The following is a 14,226-nucleotide window of genomic DNA, read 5'->3' as shown; positions in this document are numbered from 1 at the left end:
AGCTGCTTGTTTACAGAGGGTGTACATATCCTGCTGTGTGTTGCATTGTTACTAGATTTACCTTATCTACTGTGAAGTGACTGGGGGTCCTTGTCCCTCTGCAGGGAAGAGCTCGTGCAGCGATGACGATGTACAGAAGGCAGATGTGTCATCCACCGGTCAAGGGGTCATTGACAAGGACCATCTGGGACCGCTGCTGCTACAGGTTAGCCTGAGGACAGGGTGGGGGTCAAAGGGCAGTGTAATTAGCTTCACCTTATGTTGAATGGGGGACATACAAGACTCTTGTATGTACAGGGGTGCAGCTGGTCACACATTTAGTATAGATATTGATTGATAATATAATTTTGTGCATCTTTCCTCTGGCTCAGGCCCTGGATGGCTTCCTGTTTGTGGTGAACCGGGAGGGCAGCATCGTATTTGTGTCTGATAATGTGACCCAGTACTTGCAGTACAAACAGGAGGAGCTCATCAACACCTCTGTCTACAACATCCTCCATGAGGACGACAGGGAGGAGCTGCACAAGAATCTGCCCAAGACCAAGGGTACGCAGACGCACACAAATGCAGTCACGATAATGCATGTGCCATTGGACTTGGATTTAATGGTAATGCAGAACGGTAATCTTCCCAACCCACAGCATGAAAGCAATTACTGTGTCCCCTTGCCCCTTCTAGCACCCAACGGTGGGTCATGGGGAGGAGAGGCACCGCGGCAGAAGAGCCACACCTTTAATTGTCGTATGCTGGTGAAGTACGGTCACGGGCAGAGCCATCAGAACCATGGTCCGTCTGAGGAGGGGCCCAACAGGCAGCGCTACGAGACCATGCAGTGCTTCGCCCTGACTCAACCCCGCACCATAATGGAGGAGGGAGAAGGTAGGGGAATCCTCCTCAGTCATGTCACAGTTAGATGTGTTTCTATTTATGATGCAGACTTGCTGTACTCTTCACATTGAGTTGCTGTAACTTGATTATGGGAAGTTGGACTAAAGTGTTGTCAAGCCTGATATAGGTTCATTCGAGAAGGATTGTGGATATTGACTGGCTGTGTGTGTGTGCAGACCTGCAGTCGTGTATGATCTGTGTGGCCCGGCGCGTCACTGCAGTGGAGAGGACCGAGAGGTTCAGCACCCGCCATGAGCTCTCAGGTGAGATGACTGTAAACCCACTGCATTCACGTGTTCATTCTCTTCAAATGCTCTTTCCCTTCATTCAATCTGAGCAAAATAACACACTCTTTGACTCTTCTGGGATTGTCTATTGATCTGCAAAAATGTAGGAGTATACAGTTTAGTTTGACTAGATTATAACATTGAGATGCAATATTTTGTTGCTCAAAATTAAATAAGAATATAATTGCCATGTGAACTCAGCAAAAAAAGAAACGTCCCTTTTTCAGGACCCTGTCTATCAAAGATGATTTGTAAAAATCCAAAACTTCACAGATCTTCATTGTAAAGGGTTTAAACACTGTTTCCCGTGCTTGTTTAATGAACATGCACCTGTGGAACGGTCGTTAAGACACTAACAGCTTACAGACGGTAGGCAATTATGGTCACAGTTATGAAAACTTAGGACACTAAAGAGGCCTTTCTGCTGACTCACCAAAAGGAAGATGCCCAGGGTTCCTGCTCATCTGTGTGAACGTGCCTTAGGCATGCTGCAAGGAGGCATGAGGACTGCAGATGTGACCAGGGCAATAAACTGCAATGTCTGTACTGTGAGATGCCTAAGACAGCGCTACAGGGAGACAGGATGGACAGCTGATCATCCTTGCAGTGGCAGACCACGTGTAACAACAATTGCACAGGATCGGTACATCTGAACATCACACCTGCGGGACAGGTACAGGAACACACAACCCCTCCATCGGTGCTTAGACTGTCCGCAATAAGCTGAGAGAGGCTGGACTGAGGGCTTGTAGGCCTGTTGTAATGCAGGTCCTCACCAGACATCACCGGCAACGGCAACCCACTGTTGCTGGACCAGACAGGACCGTGCTCTTCAAAAGTGCTCTTCACTGACGAGTCGTGGTTTTGTCTCACCAGAGGTGATGGTCGGATTCGTGTTTATCATTGAAGGAACGAGCGTTACACCGAGGCCTGTACTCTGGAGCGGGATTGATTTGGAGGTGGAGGGTCCGTTATGGTCTTTGGCGGTGTGTCACAGCATCATCGGACTGAGCTTGTTGGCATTGCAGGCAATCTCAGTGCTGTGCGTTACAGGGAAGACATCCTCCTCCCTCATGTGGTACCCTTCCTGCAGGCTCATTGTGACATGACACTCCAGCATGACAATGCCACTGGCCATACTGCTCGTTCTGTGCGTGATTTTCTGCAAGACAGGAATGTCAGTGTTCTGCCATGGCCAGCGAAGAGCCCAGATCTCAATCCCATTGAGCACGTCTGGGACCTGTTGGATCGGAGGGTGAGGGCCATTCCCTCCCCCAGAAATGTCCGGTAACTTGCAGGTGCCTTGGTGGAAGAGTGGGGTGACATCTCACAGCAAGAACTGGCAAATCTGGTGCAGTCCATGAGGAGGAGATGCACTGCAGTACTTAGTATCTGGTGTGGCCACCAGCTGCATTGACTGTTACTTTAGATTTTGACCCCCCCCCCTTGTTCAGGGACTCATTATTCCATTTCTGTTAGTCACATGTTTGTGGAACTTGTTCAGTTTATGTCCCAGTTGTTGAATCTTGTTTTGTTCATACAAATATTTACACATGTTAAGTTTTCTGAAGATAAACGCAGTTGAGAGTGAAGACATAAAAAAAAAAAAATTGCTCCGTTCATTTGACCCTTGCCCTTTATGCTGTAATGTTGTCTGATAGGTAAACTGGTAGAGATCGAACAGCAGAGTTCTCTCCACACCACCATGCGGCCAGGGTGGGAGGACCTGGTAAGGCGCTGCATGCAGATGTTCCTCCATCGCAGTGAGGGCCATCCCTGGTCCTACAAACACCACTACCATGAGGGTACTTCTCTCTCTGCTAAACCCTCTTCTCTGGCTCCGTGCTCCCTGCTATATCACCATGTCTTCTCACCAATGTTTCACCTTGTTACTCTGCTATAAATGCACAAGTACAATGCATCTCTGCTCCTAACGAAGGCTCTCTGTCCTCTCCAGCCTTCCTGCATGGCCGTGCCGAGACGCCGTCTTACCGGTTCTCTCTCTCCGACGGCACCCCGGTCACTGCGCAGACCAGAAGCGAGCTCTGTCGTAGCCGCGCCGCCAATGAGCCACCCACCTTCCTCTCTACCCATCTGCTACAGAGGTTAGTCTGTCAGCTTGGAGCACTCCGAGACATGGCATCAATATCACTCACTCCGTGTAGGATTTTACTGTTTTCTTTTCCCAGCTGTAGTAGCTAAGATTGAACTGAGTTTTTTTATTTTTTATACTGTAGAGTAGTGTTTTAATGAACTTTTTCCACTCCTGACCCCTCATTATCTTTCTCTCTGTCAGGGAGCAGAATGGTTACCAAACCAACCAGGGGGGAGTGATGAGGCCCCAGGGCATGGGCGTCACCAACCCCAACACTCAGATGAACATGGCCCCTGGAGGGGGCAGTGGTGGCATGAACAGGGGCTACGGTATGGGGGCAGAGCAGGGGCACATGGGACAAAGAGGCAGCCCCTCGTACACAGGGGGAAATGGGATGAACTCCATGAATCCGATGAATCAAATGAACCGCTCGTTGCATCAAATGAACTCCCAGACGAATTCAATGGGTCAACCGATGAACAACATGAGTCAGATGAATTCCATGAATCAAATGAACTCCATGCGTCCAATGAACTCTCGGATGAATTCCTTGAACCAGATGAATTCTATGAGTCGGATTAACCAGATGAATCAAATGAACCAGAGGAATCAGATGAACCACCCTGGAATGCAGCAGCAGTATCCACAGCAGCAGCAGGCCCCATTCCATGGAGCGGGATACAGCATGGGGGGCATGACCAGCCCCCCACAGAGCAGTCCAGGGACGAATGCCCCCCAGCAGAACATTGGCTCCCCTAGAGTAAGGAGGAGCCCCAAAATAGGTGCTAGCCCCTTCTCCCCAGGAGGTATGCATTCTTCCATGAGCTCGGGTCACCCAGGTGGTCCTGGAGGCACAGGTGGTAGCACCAGTTTCTCCAGCAGCTCCCTGAGTGCCCTCCAGGCCATCAGTGAGGGGGTGGGCACCTCTCTACCCTCGGCCCTCCCCACGCCCCTGAACTCTCCCCCCACACACAAGCCTGACAGCTGCCTCGGCGCCAACTCCACCCAGCAGGGGCAGTGCCACGGTGGAACCTGTAAACAAGGCAGTTCAGACTCCAAGAGCCCGGGCAACACTCTGGCCAGTGGAGGAGAGCAGCAGCACACCCCCACCACAGAGGTGACCCCAGATAGCCAGGCCAACAGTGAGGGCCCAGCCGGGGGAGAAGCCAACCGACTGAGCCATGACAACAAAGGGGGCCACAAAAAGCTCCTGCAGCTCCTCACCTCCCCTACGGAGGAGCTAGTGCCCCCTAACCACCAGGCCGGCCCTGGCAACACTCCCATGGGCTTTGAGTCCAAGGAGGGATTGGGGGGTTTGACCAGCTCCTCCACAGGCGTATCCTCTTCCACGGCTGCAGTAGGACAGCAAGGCCTAGGAGCAGCTGCTGCAGCAGCACACTTTGCCAACCAGTCCCTGCAGGAGAAGCACAAGATTCTCCACAAGCTGCTGCAGAATGGCAACACCCCAGACGAGGTGGCCCGCATCACAGCCGAGGCCACTGGGAAGGTCACAGATGGTGGGGGTCCAGAGGCTGGGCCAGGAGATCCAGAAGAGGGACCAGGGGCGAGGGGGGCTGAGGTGAAGCAAGAACTTCACAGCCCCAAGAAGGAGAAGACCCACGCCCTCCTCCACTATCTCCTCAAAAAAGATGACTCCAAAGGAGCAAGGGGTGATGTCCAACCAAAGGGCAGAGGAGCCCAGGGAGCATCCTCAGTGGTCACGACGTCTGAACCCAACCCCATTGTGGAGCAGGTCAAGACTGAACCACCTGATGAGGTAGGGACATTGTGCCTACGGTCAGGGCTCTAAAGTGCAACCAGTGTGACAAAATACGTTAAAAAAATTGTATTATTGTTGTAGTGATGAGGCTTTGCTGTACCATTTGTTTCCCACGCACAGATTCATTAGTGTCATGCTTGCACCATTAATACAGCAAAAACTGCTTGTTTCTAAACCAAATACTTCAAAAGATCTGACCCAATTTTCTTCCTAACAACCTGGCAACTTGATCAGTATATCCAAACATTTGGGGGCACAGAAAGGAAGGAAAGGGATAGCTTCTTCGGGAGATCAATGATCATTGCGTTGAATGAATGACAGATGTCATCAAGAACTTGACGCTCTTAAGAGACTTTTACAATTTTTATTGTAATGCATCTCAATAGGAAAATAGTGCTTCTACATAATGTAGAAACCTAATATTATACTGGGGTCTCCTGAGTGGCAGAGTGGTCTAAAGTACTGCATCGCGGATGCTAGCTGTGCCACTAGAGATCCCGGTTTGAGTCCAGGCTCTGTCGCAGCCGGCTGTGACCGGGAGACCCCATTGTCCCAGCGTTGTTAGGGGAGGGTTTGGCGAGCAGAGATGTCCTTGTGCCATCGTGCTCTACTGACTCCTGTGGCGGGCCGGCCGCATGCACGCTGACACGGTCGCCAGGTGTACGGTGTTTCTTCCCGACACATTGGTGTGGCTGGCTTCCGGGTTAAGCGGGCAGTGCAGCTTGGTTGGGTCGTGTTTCGGAGGACGCATGGCTCTCGACCTTCGCCTCTCCCGAGTCCGTACTGGAGTTTCAGCGATGAGACAAGACTGTAACTACCAATTGGATGTCATGAAAAAGGGGTAAAAGTAAAAAATTACTTTACAAATACCAATAATCGAAATTTTATCAACATTTTAGCTTTTCAATACGAAACCAACGCACAACATGTTTCAGAAGTAACGAAAATTCATATCTATATCAATTCTAATTTAATAAATTCTGGTGCTCCTAACCTTTTACAGTTGTGAGCACCAGTGCTACCAATTGAAAAAGAAATGTGTGTCCTGCCTACGGTTAATTACTTTCTATTATTTATTCAGCAAAGAGCAGCGTGTTCATTAACAGTAACATTTGTTTTTCTTGCCAGTTGGAAACCCTGGAGACAATTCTCGGAGGCCGCAGGAACTCTAGCTCCGGGTTTAATCCCGAACCGGACTCCAGAGCAGGAAAAGAAGGGGGAAACCAGCAGGGAAATGGCCCAGGCAGTTTCCATGGTATACTAGCATGAGTGTATTCTAATTTAAATTATGACTATATCAGAAGTGCTAATATGTTGGCCATTTCATTGACTGTTATGCAGCAAACCAGACATCCTTACTATAGAGTGTTTGTCCTTGGCCTGTACTGACCCTTCTGCTGTGCCTTCCAGATGTGGAGAGAGGAGCCATGCTGCCTGCCCGGCGTGGGCCCCTCCAGAGGGCTCTGTCAGTGGACGCTAAACCCCTGGTTGGTGGTGGATGCCTGGCGGGGAGGAGGAACATTCCCTGCCCCATGCTCATCAAACAGGAGAACGTGGAGGCCCACATCCGGCCAGGCATGACCAACGGCTTCCCTGGACCAGGAGGCATGGGTGTGTGTCCACTACGGGGCGGTGCCGGCACAAGTAACTTACCCCCCCAGTACTACTCTTCCCAGCTGACTGGAACAGTGTGAAGGCTACAGTTACTAGACTGTGTCTAGTTCATGGATAATAACTGCACTGTTTGTGTGTTCCCCTGGAGGCATGAGCAGGGGTATGGGGATGCCACAGCGGCCTCCCATGGCAGGGCAAGGTGACTGGGGGATGCCCAGGTCCAGTGGAAGTCCTGTGGGGGTGCCAGGTCACCCCTCAATGGGCCGGCCAGGGATGGACTTCAACTCCAAGGGCATGATGAGAGGCCCCATGGTCATCAGGTCCAACAGTTTACCTGGCAACACCAGGTCTATGCTGCAGCAGCAACTCGTAGAAATGGGTATGTACTGACGCGTCTGTGTAAATATTACCAGCTGTATGTGTGTTCTTCCTGTTGGTAGATGTTTGATTGGTTCATGCTGAATTCTACTGCCTCTACAGGTTCCAGTGAGGTGAATATGGGGATGAGTCCCTTCAGTGGGCAGGGTCCTCCACCTCTGTCCCCCTCCTGGCCTGACAGTGCAATGGGAATAGACGGACCACCAGCTACCACAAATAGGTGAATAACCATCATCCACACACACTTGTACACATTAATCTGTTCGCTCTGTCTCCTTTTAACCCACACATCAATAACACGTGGTGTGGAGTACATTGCCTCCTCGGTATACAACAAGTGCCTGCACTGACCCCCCCCCTGTTGTGTACCAGGCGTCAGTTTGGGAACCCCCTGGATGAGCTCCTGGTGCCGCCCTCCACCAGCCAGGGGCAGAGTGATGAGCTGGCGCTGCTGGACCAGCTGGACTCTCTGCTCAACAACACCGACGTTATTGCCCTTGAGGAGATCGACCGGGCCCTGGGCATCCCCGACCTCGTAGGACAGGTACCTTATGAGGACATTCGGATAACATGGAGCGTCCTCTATCTACAGTCCCTATAAACCACGTGACAAGAACCACACTGTTATTTTGATCATGTCTGGCCTCTCTCCCTCCCAGAGTCCTGGTCCAGAGCAGCAGCCAGGTCCTGTCCCAGGACCAGACACCTCCATGGGGATGGAGCAGAAGCCCATGTATGGCCAGGGGTACCCAGGACCACCCTCCATGGGCATGCAGTCAGCCTATGTGGCCAACCCCATGCAGGGCCAGTCTCCTTCTGGCTTCAACCCCATGAACCAGATGGGGGCTCAGGCAGGCCCAGGGGGCTTCCCTGGCATGGGGGGCATGAGTCACCCCCGCGCCAACATGAGACCCCGCATGATGAGTGCCACCAAGCCCCTCCGACTGCAGCTGCAGCAGAGACTACAGGGCCAGCAGGTATTAGCATATGACACACATGACTTAGAAGTTGTGGAAGAGGCTATATTTGATTGTGATAGGTCTCGATACAGAGCCACGTATAAAAGCAGGCAGGTGGGTGACTTATATGGATGGCAAATGGGAGTAACTTTTGTTCTCTCCCGCTGTAGTTCATGAACCAGACCCGTCAGGCCATGGGCATCAAGATGGAGAATGCCCCTACAGGAAACCCTGCGACACGGCCTGGGATGGAGCCCGGCATGAGCGGTCAGGTACACACCTGCCACATCTTGCTCCATTTAAAATCAACATCTGCTAGGGCAGACCACCGCAGACACACACTGAAACCAATGCAGTACTTGCAGTCATTTCAGTGTTTTCCCCTGTCTGCTTGGTCAGCCTGGCTTCTTGAATGCTCAGATGATGGCTCAGCGCAGCAGAGAGATGATGACCATACAGATGAGGAGACAGCGGATGATGATGCTAATGCAGCAGCAGCAACAGCAGCAACAGGCTGCAGCAGGAGGCTTCAGCCCCCCTCCTAACGTAACGGCCCCTGCAGGCATGGACAACCCCATGGCAGGACCACCCATGAACCAGCCAGGACAGCAGCAGTTCACCTACGGTGGAAACTATGGTGAGCTATCTGACCTAAATTCATATCCGTTTATTTACTAGCCTTGATGAGTCTCCTACGTTGACTATTCTCTAAAATAGAAGGCTATGTTCTCACAACTCTTTCCGCTTCTGACCAGGAGTTTTTCCATTCATAGGTGTTGTAACGTAAACTGACTTTCTCTCTTTCTAACTGTTATTTCTAACAGACTTTACAATGCAGACATGAAATAAGACCTGTTTCTGGCTGTGCATACAGGAATGAACCAGCAGGGAGACGCCTCATTTGTAGGCGCAGGCAGCAACATGATGCCAGGTCGCATGGGAGGGCCTCAGAATCCCGTGATGCAACAACACCCCCAAGGCAGCCCCATGTACCAGTCAGCAGACATGAAAGGCTGGCCACAGGGTGGCATGGCACGGAACAAGTATGTCTGATATACACTGATGTAATGGCAAAAAAACACTCCCATTACTTCCTTCTCTATCTCCTCTACTTTGTTCTTTATACCTCTGTGTTTCAGCTCATACCCCCAGCAGCAGTTCACCCAGCAGGGGAACCCAGGCCAGTTTGGGGGGCCCATGATGATGAATGGCTCCATGGGCGGGCCAGGTCCAGTCAGTGGTGCTGGTAGAGCACAGATGGTCCAGATGCAGGGCCAAATGTCTGGGCAAATGCAGGGGCAAATGCAGATGGGCACGAACTCCATGGGAATGGGCAGAATGCCAATGGGACCTGAACAGGTAAATTAGTTTGTCATTTGTAAGTAAATGAAGATAGTTATAAAGGTCACAACTTTTAGTTATTTTATAGCTCAGCCTGAACTGTGTGAATGTATTGTAACAATAGCCTACATTTTTTTTGTCGTTTACAGAAATATTGCTGAAAACGTATGTAATCAATAAGAGCCTTCACCAGGAAGGCAGCAGAGACTACAGTGCACCACCTGGGTGGGTGGGAGATGGCCTGGCCAGGGGCCACCAGACACAGCGCCAAGATCTGCTCCCGCCACTGTTCTCAGACCTGTGTGTGGAGAGACTCAAAAGAAGCCTCAGTGAGAATGAGAGACTGAAATAAAGACACCTCATACCTAATGCAGCCTCTCAATGTAGGTTTCTTCTCTCTGGAGGAGTATGTGAGTGGCTTAGTTCAAGAAGACGCCATGCTTTTCTCTTCCTCTAACCTGTGGGAGTGTGATTGGCATCCTGCCTTCTACACCAGAGGAGGCCTCATCGTGTGTGTGTTAGTCGGATTCCGTTGCAAAACATTTAGCAACAGATACCGTTTACTCTTGGACGCAAACGGAGCAAATGGAACAGAACTGAGGGACCTACCTGAATTTGTCCAATAGAAACTTGTTTTTGTTGCAAATAAAATTCTCCATTTGGAGTAAACTGTTTCCGTTGCGAAATGTTTTGCAACGGAATCCGACTAACACCTCTTGACCCCTGGAGCTAGCTGTCATGCAGTATTCAGCATCAACACTGGGAAACAGAATCTATTTGGGAACTGGATGGGATACGGTACAACTAGCTATGGCTGCACTTTACCAGAAGGCTTCTATGTAAAAGGATTGTTGCAATATTTCTTAGTCATTACAGCCTTACCAGCGATTCAATGCATTCACAGCATTGGGTTTCTTTTCCTTTTATCCTTTGGATGCACCTCATTTTATGTTTAAATCATCAGGAGCTATAAGCACAGGTTATTTCTATATATTATGCAGATTCAAGCAATAAAACCTCTGCTTTAAACGTGAACTGAGCGTCATGAACTCCTAAGCAAACGGTACTCCAGTGTTAGATCAAATTAGTCACGAATGTATTCTATGTGAATACAAATTGTAAATATGCTATAAATGTATCATACATGCTTTTTATAGATCACTCTTTTTTGCACAGTGTAAGACTTGGTCAAATTCTAACTCATCTTTGTCTAGAAGGTCAATACACTTTTAGTTTGCAGTTAATTTGAACCTTTTGGAACATGACTGAGGGGGGTGGGTTTCCCATTTTCCACTTGGTCCTTGTCCTTTGAACATTTTTTTTTTTTTACGTGATAAAAGCCATCTATTTCTTTTTAGAAGCACTTTTACTTCTGATTTGGTGTGTTGACTGTTTGGAACTTCTGAAATTATCAAAAGGTTTGATGGTGAATGAAGAAAGGACAGTCCCTCAAATGAGCAGCTGGTTGGCAAGCTGATTGTGTAGGATACAGATATGTAAACATTGTAGAAAAAGATGGGATAGGGGGACAGTTTCAGGAGTTAACAAGGGACTGTTCCTAAAGTAGTTGTTCCTTCCCTAGCTCTCGCCTTCATCATTTCCTTTGACTGTTACTCTTCACTCTCTAAGAAATCTACCTTAACAGTGCGCAATCCAAAGATATTTTTCCAGTTCATTGTATAGCTTCTGACGTTGACGGTGTACATTTTTTATCTATGCATTGTATATGCAGACAGTTACCGGGTACATTTTATGAAATGATAAATGCATATTTTGATTTTGTACTGAAAGCATAGGGGACTGCGTATTGTTCAGAGGCCAGTGGGTAGTTAACAGTAGCAGTAATGTGTGGATCTATAATTGACTGGCAAAGTCCTTTTCTGTGGAAGAGGAATACCATATGGATTTTTTTTTTCTCAAAATATACATTTTCAATGTCCCGTTTTTAATCACTTACCTAGGTAGAATTTTAATAAAGAGCAAAAACAAAGGATCTTTTCACCTGGGTATTCTTATTTTGTTTCCTTTTTTATTTTATAGGATGTATGACAGTTTGTCCTGATTTTGATGTAAATGTTTATTTAAACTCATGACTCCCAACTGTAGTTTTTTTTTTGCCCGCTGTTCATTAATAAAGAAGAATTGAGGGGAGTGCTCCTAATCTCAGTTTGTTACTTGTATGAAAGACACCTGTCCACAGAAGCAATCAATCAGAATCCAAACTCTCCATAATGGCCAAGACCAAAGAGCTCTCCAAGGATGTCAGGGACAAGATTGTAGACCTACACAAGGCTGGAATGGGCTACAAGACCATCGCCAAGCAGCTTGGTGAGAAGGTGACAACAGTTAGTGTGATTATTCGCAAATGGAAGAAACACAAAAGAACTGTCAATCTCCCTCTGCCTGGGACTCCATGCAAGATCTCACCTCGTGGAGTTGCAATGATCATGAGAATGGTGAGGAATCAGCCCAGAACTACACAGGAGGATCTTGTCAATGATCTCAAGGCAGCTGGGACCATAGTCACCAAGAAAACAATTGGTAACACACTACGCCGTGAAAGACTGAAATCCTGCAGCGCCTGTAAGGTCCCCCTGCTCAAGAAAGCACATATACATGCCCGTCTGAAGTTTGCCAATGAACATCTGAATGATTCAGAGGACCAGTGGGTGAAAGTGTTGTGGTCAGATGAGACCAAAATGGAGCTCTTTGGCATCAACCCGCTGTGTTTGGAGGAGGAGGAATGCTGCCTATGACCCCCAAGAACACCATCCCCACTGTCAAACATGGAGGTGGAAACATTATGCTTTGAGGCTGTTTTTCTGCTAAAGGGACAGGAGAACTTCACCGCTTCAAAGGGACGATGGACAGGGCCATGTACCGTCAAATCTTGGGTGAGAACCTCATTCCCTCAGCCAGGGTATTGAAAATGGGTCGTGGATGGGTATTCCAGCATGACAATGACCCAAAACACACGGCCAAGGCAACAAAGGAGTGGCTCAAGAAGAAGCACATTAAGGTCCTGGAGTGGCCTAGCCAGTCTCCAGACCTTAATCCCATAGAAAATCTGTGGAGGGAGCTGAAGGTTCGAGTTGCCAAACGTCAACCTCAACCTTAATGACTTGGAGAAGATCTGCAAAGAGGAGTGGGACAAAATCCCTCCTGAGATGTGTGCAAACCTGGTGGCCAACTACAAGAAACGTCTGACCTCAGTACTTGGTGGCAAAGCCCTTGTTGGCAATCACAAAGTAATGTTTTGCAGAGGGGTCAAATACTTATTTCCCTCATTAAAATGCAAATAAATGTTTCACAGAGGTCAAGTAACAGACACATCTCAAGATCAACTGTTCAGAGGAGACTGTGAATCAGGCCTTCATAGTCCAATTTCTGCGAAGAAACCACTACTAAAGGACACCAATAATAAGAGTCTTGCATGGGACAAGAAACACAAGCAATGGACATAAGACTGGTGGAAATATATATAAGGTGGTCTGATGAGTCCAAATTTGAGATGTTTGGTTCTAACCGCCATGTCTTTGTGAGACGCAGAGTAGGTGAACGTATGATCACTGCATGTGTGGTTCCCACCGTGAAGCATGGAGGGGGGGGGGGTTCTTTGCTGGTGACACTGTCCGTATTTTATTTAGAATTCAAGGCACACTTAACCAGCATGGCTACCACAGCATTCTGCAGCAATACGCCATCCCATCTGGTTTGTGCTTAATGGGACTATTATTTGTTTTTCAACAGGACAATGACCCAAAACACACCTCCAGGCTGTGTAAGGGCTGTTCTGGGATTGATTTGCACTTTTCACACCAAAGTACGTTCATCTCTAGGAGACAGAATGCATCTCCTTCCTCAGCGGTATGACGGCAGCGTGGTCCCATGGTGTTTATACTTGAGTACTATTGTTTGTACAGATGAACGTGATACCTTCAGGCATTTGTAAATTGCTCCCAAAGATGAACCAGACTTGTGGAGGTCTACTATTTTTTCTGAGGTCTTGGCTGACCCATTATGTCAAGCAAAGAGTCACTGAGTTTGAAAGTAGGCCTTGAAATACACCCACAGGTACACCTCCAATTGACTCAAATTATGTCAATTAGCCTATCAGAAGCTTCTAAAGCCATGATGTCATTTTCTGGAATTTTCCAAACTGTTTAAAGGCACAGTCAACTTAGTGTATGTAAACTTCTGACCCACTGGAATTGTGATACAGTGAATTCTAAGTGAAATTATCTGTCTGTAAACAATTGTTGGAAAAATTACTTGTGTCATGTACATAGTAGATGTCCTAACCGACTTGCCAAAACTATAGCTTCTTAACAAGAAATTTCTGGAAAGGTTGAAAAAACAAGTGTTAATGACTACAACCTAAGTGTATGTAAACTTCCAACTCCAACTGTATATATTTTACTGCAACAAGAAGTATAAAGGTTTTGGAGTGATCTTTGAACTGTAAAGAGTGGTGTAAATCCCAATAACATTGCACAGTGCATGTTTTACACATGACTCCTGTGGTCAGATTGAGACATATGATGTTCTTTGGGTGGTATCTGAGTTTCAAAGACTGTAGTCCAATGAGCTGCCACATGGGAGCAGTATATTATAAGGCATTCCAAAAAACATAGACTAACAGGCTACACACTCATTGCCTGGCTGGCTACCCACCCACACTCCTAGATAAAGGATGTAATTAAAGCAAATATGCAATGTTGGTTATATCACTGTGTAGGATATGCCCTATCTGTAGCCTATCCAACATTCCGAGGCAGAATTATGTAAGAGGGCTCGTAAACTTCCTCTGAAAGAATGTGTGATTGAAAAGTCTAATCAAATGTGAAAATATCATTGTTGAAAGAATATACGTATAAAAACACT

At 47.9% G+C, this 14,226-nt stretch overlaps 1 protein-coding gene across 7 annotated transcripts in view; it reads left to right on the top strand.

Moving 5' to 3' along the window:
* LOC115137716 (nuclear receptor coactivator 3-like) overlaps positions 1–11,503 on the top strand; it is a 48,160-nt gene extending 36,657 nt beyond the window's left edge. For 5 of the 7 annotated variants that reach the window (XM_029674049.2, XM_029674075.2, XM_029674065.2 and 2 more), the window contains 18 exons: positions 105–205; positions 372–546; positions 679–879; positions 1,065–1,151; positions 2,837–2,980; positions 3,133–3,280; positions 3,472–5,047; positions 6,179–6,305; positions 6,461–6,694; positions 6,813–7,043; positions 7,145–7,262; positions 7,415–7,586; positions 7,702–8,019; positions 8,172–8,273; positions 8,401–8,638; positions 8,876–9,044; positions 9,141–9,360; positions 9,492–11,503. In XM_029674049.2, the coding sequence (XP_029529909.1) occupies positions 105–205; positions 372–546; positions 679–879; positions 1,065–1,151; positions 2,837–2,980; positions 3,133–3,280; positions 3,472–5,047; positions 6,179–6,305; positions 6,461–6,694; positions 6,813–7,043; positions 7,145–7,262; positions 7,415–7,586; positions 7,702–8,019; positions 8,172–8,273; positions 8,401–8,638; positions 8,876–9,044; positions 9,141–9,360; positions 9,492–9,503 (4,373 nt within the window). In that variant the 3' untranslated portion in view covers positions 9,504–11,503. The remainder of the gene's footprint in view (positions 1–104; positions 206–371; positions 547–678; positions 880–1,064; positions 1,152–2,836; positions 2,981–3,132; positions 3,281–3,471; positions 5,048–6,178; positions 6,306–6,460; positions 6,695–6,812; positions 7,044–7,144; positions 7,263–7,414; positions 7,587–7,701; positions 8,020–8,171; positions 8,274–8,400; positions 8,639–8,875; positions 9,045–9,140; positions 9,361–9,491) is intronic. The other 2 variants (XM_029674083.2, XM_029674077.2) reach the window with 2 other exon arrangements.
* Positions 11,504–14,226: the final 2,723 nt, after the last annotated feature.

Source organism: Oncorhynchus nerka, linkage group LG2 (genome assembly GCF_034236695.1).
Source record: "Oncorhynchus nerka isolate Pitt River linkage group LG2, Oner_Uvic_2.0, whole genome shotgun sequence".
Lineage (NCBI taxonomy): Eukaryota > Metazoa > Chordata > Actinopteri > Salmoniformes > Salmonidae > Oncorhynchus > Oncorhynchus nerka.
This window is presented reverse-complemented; position numbering and strand designations above follow the sequence as displayed.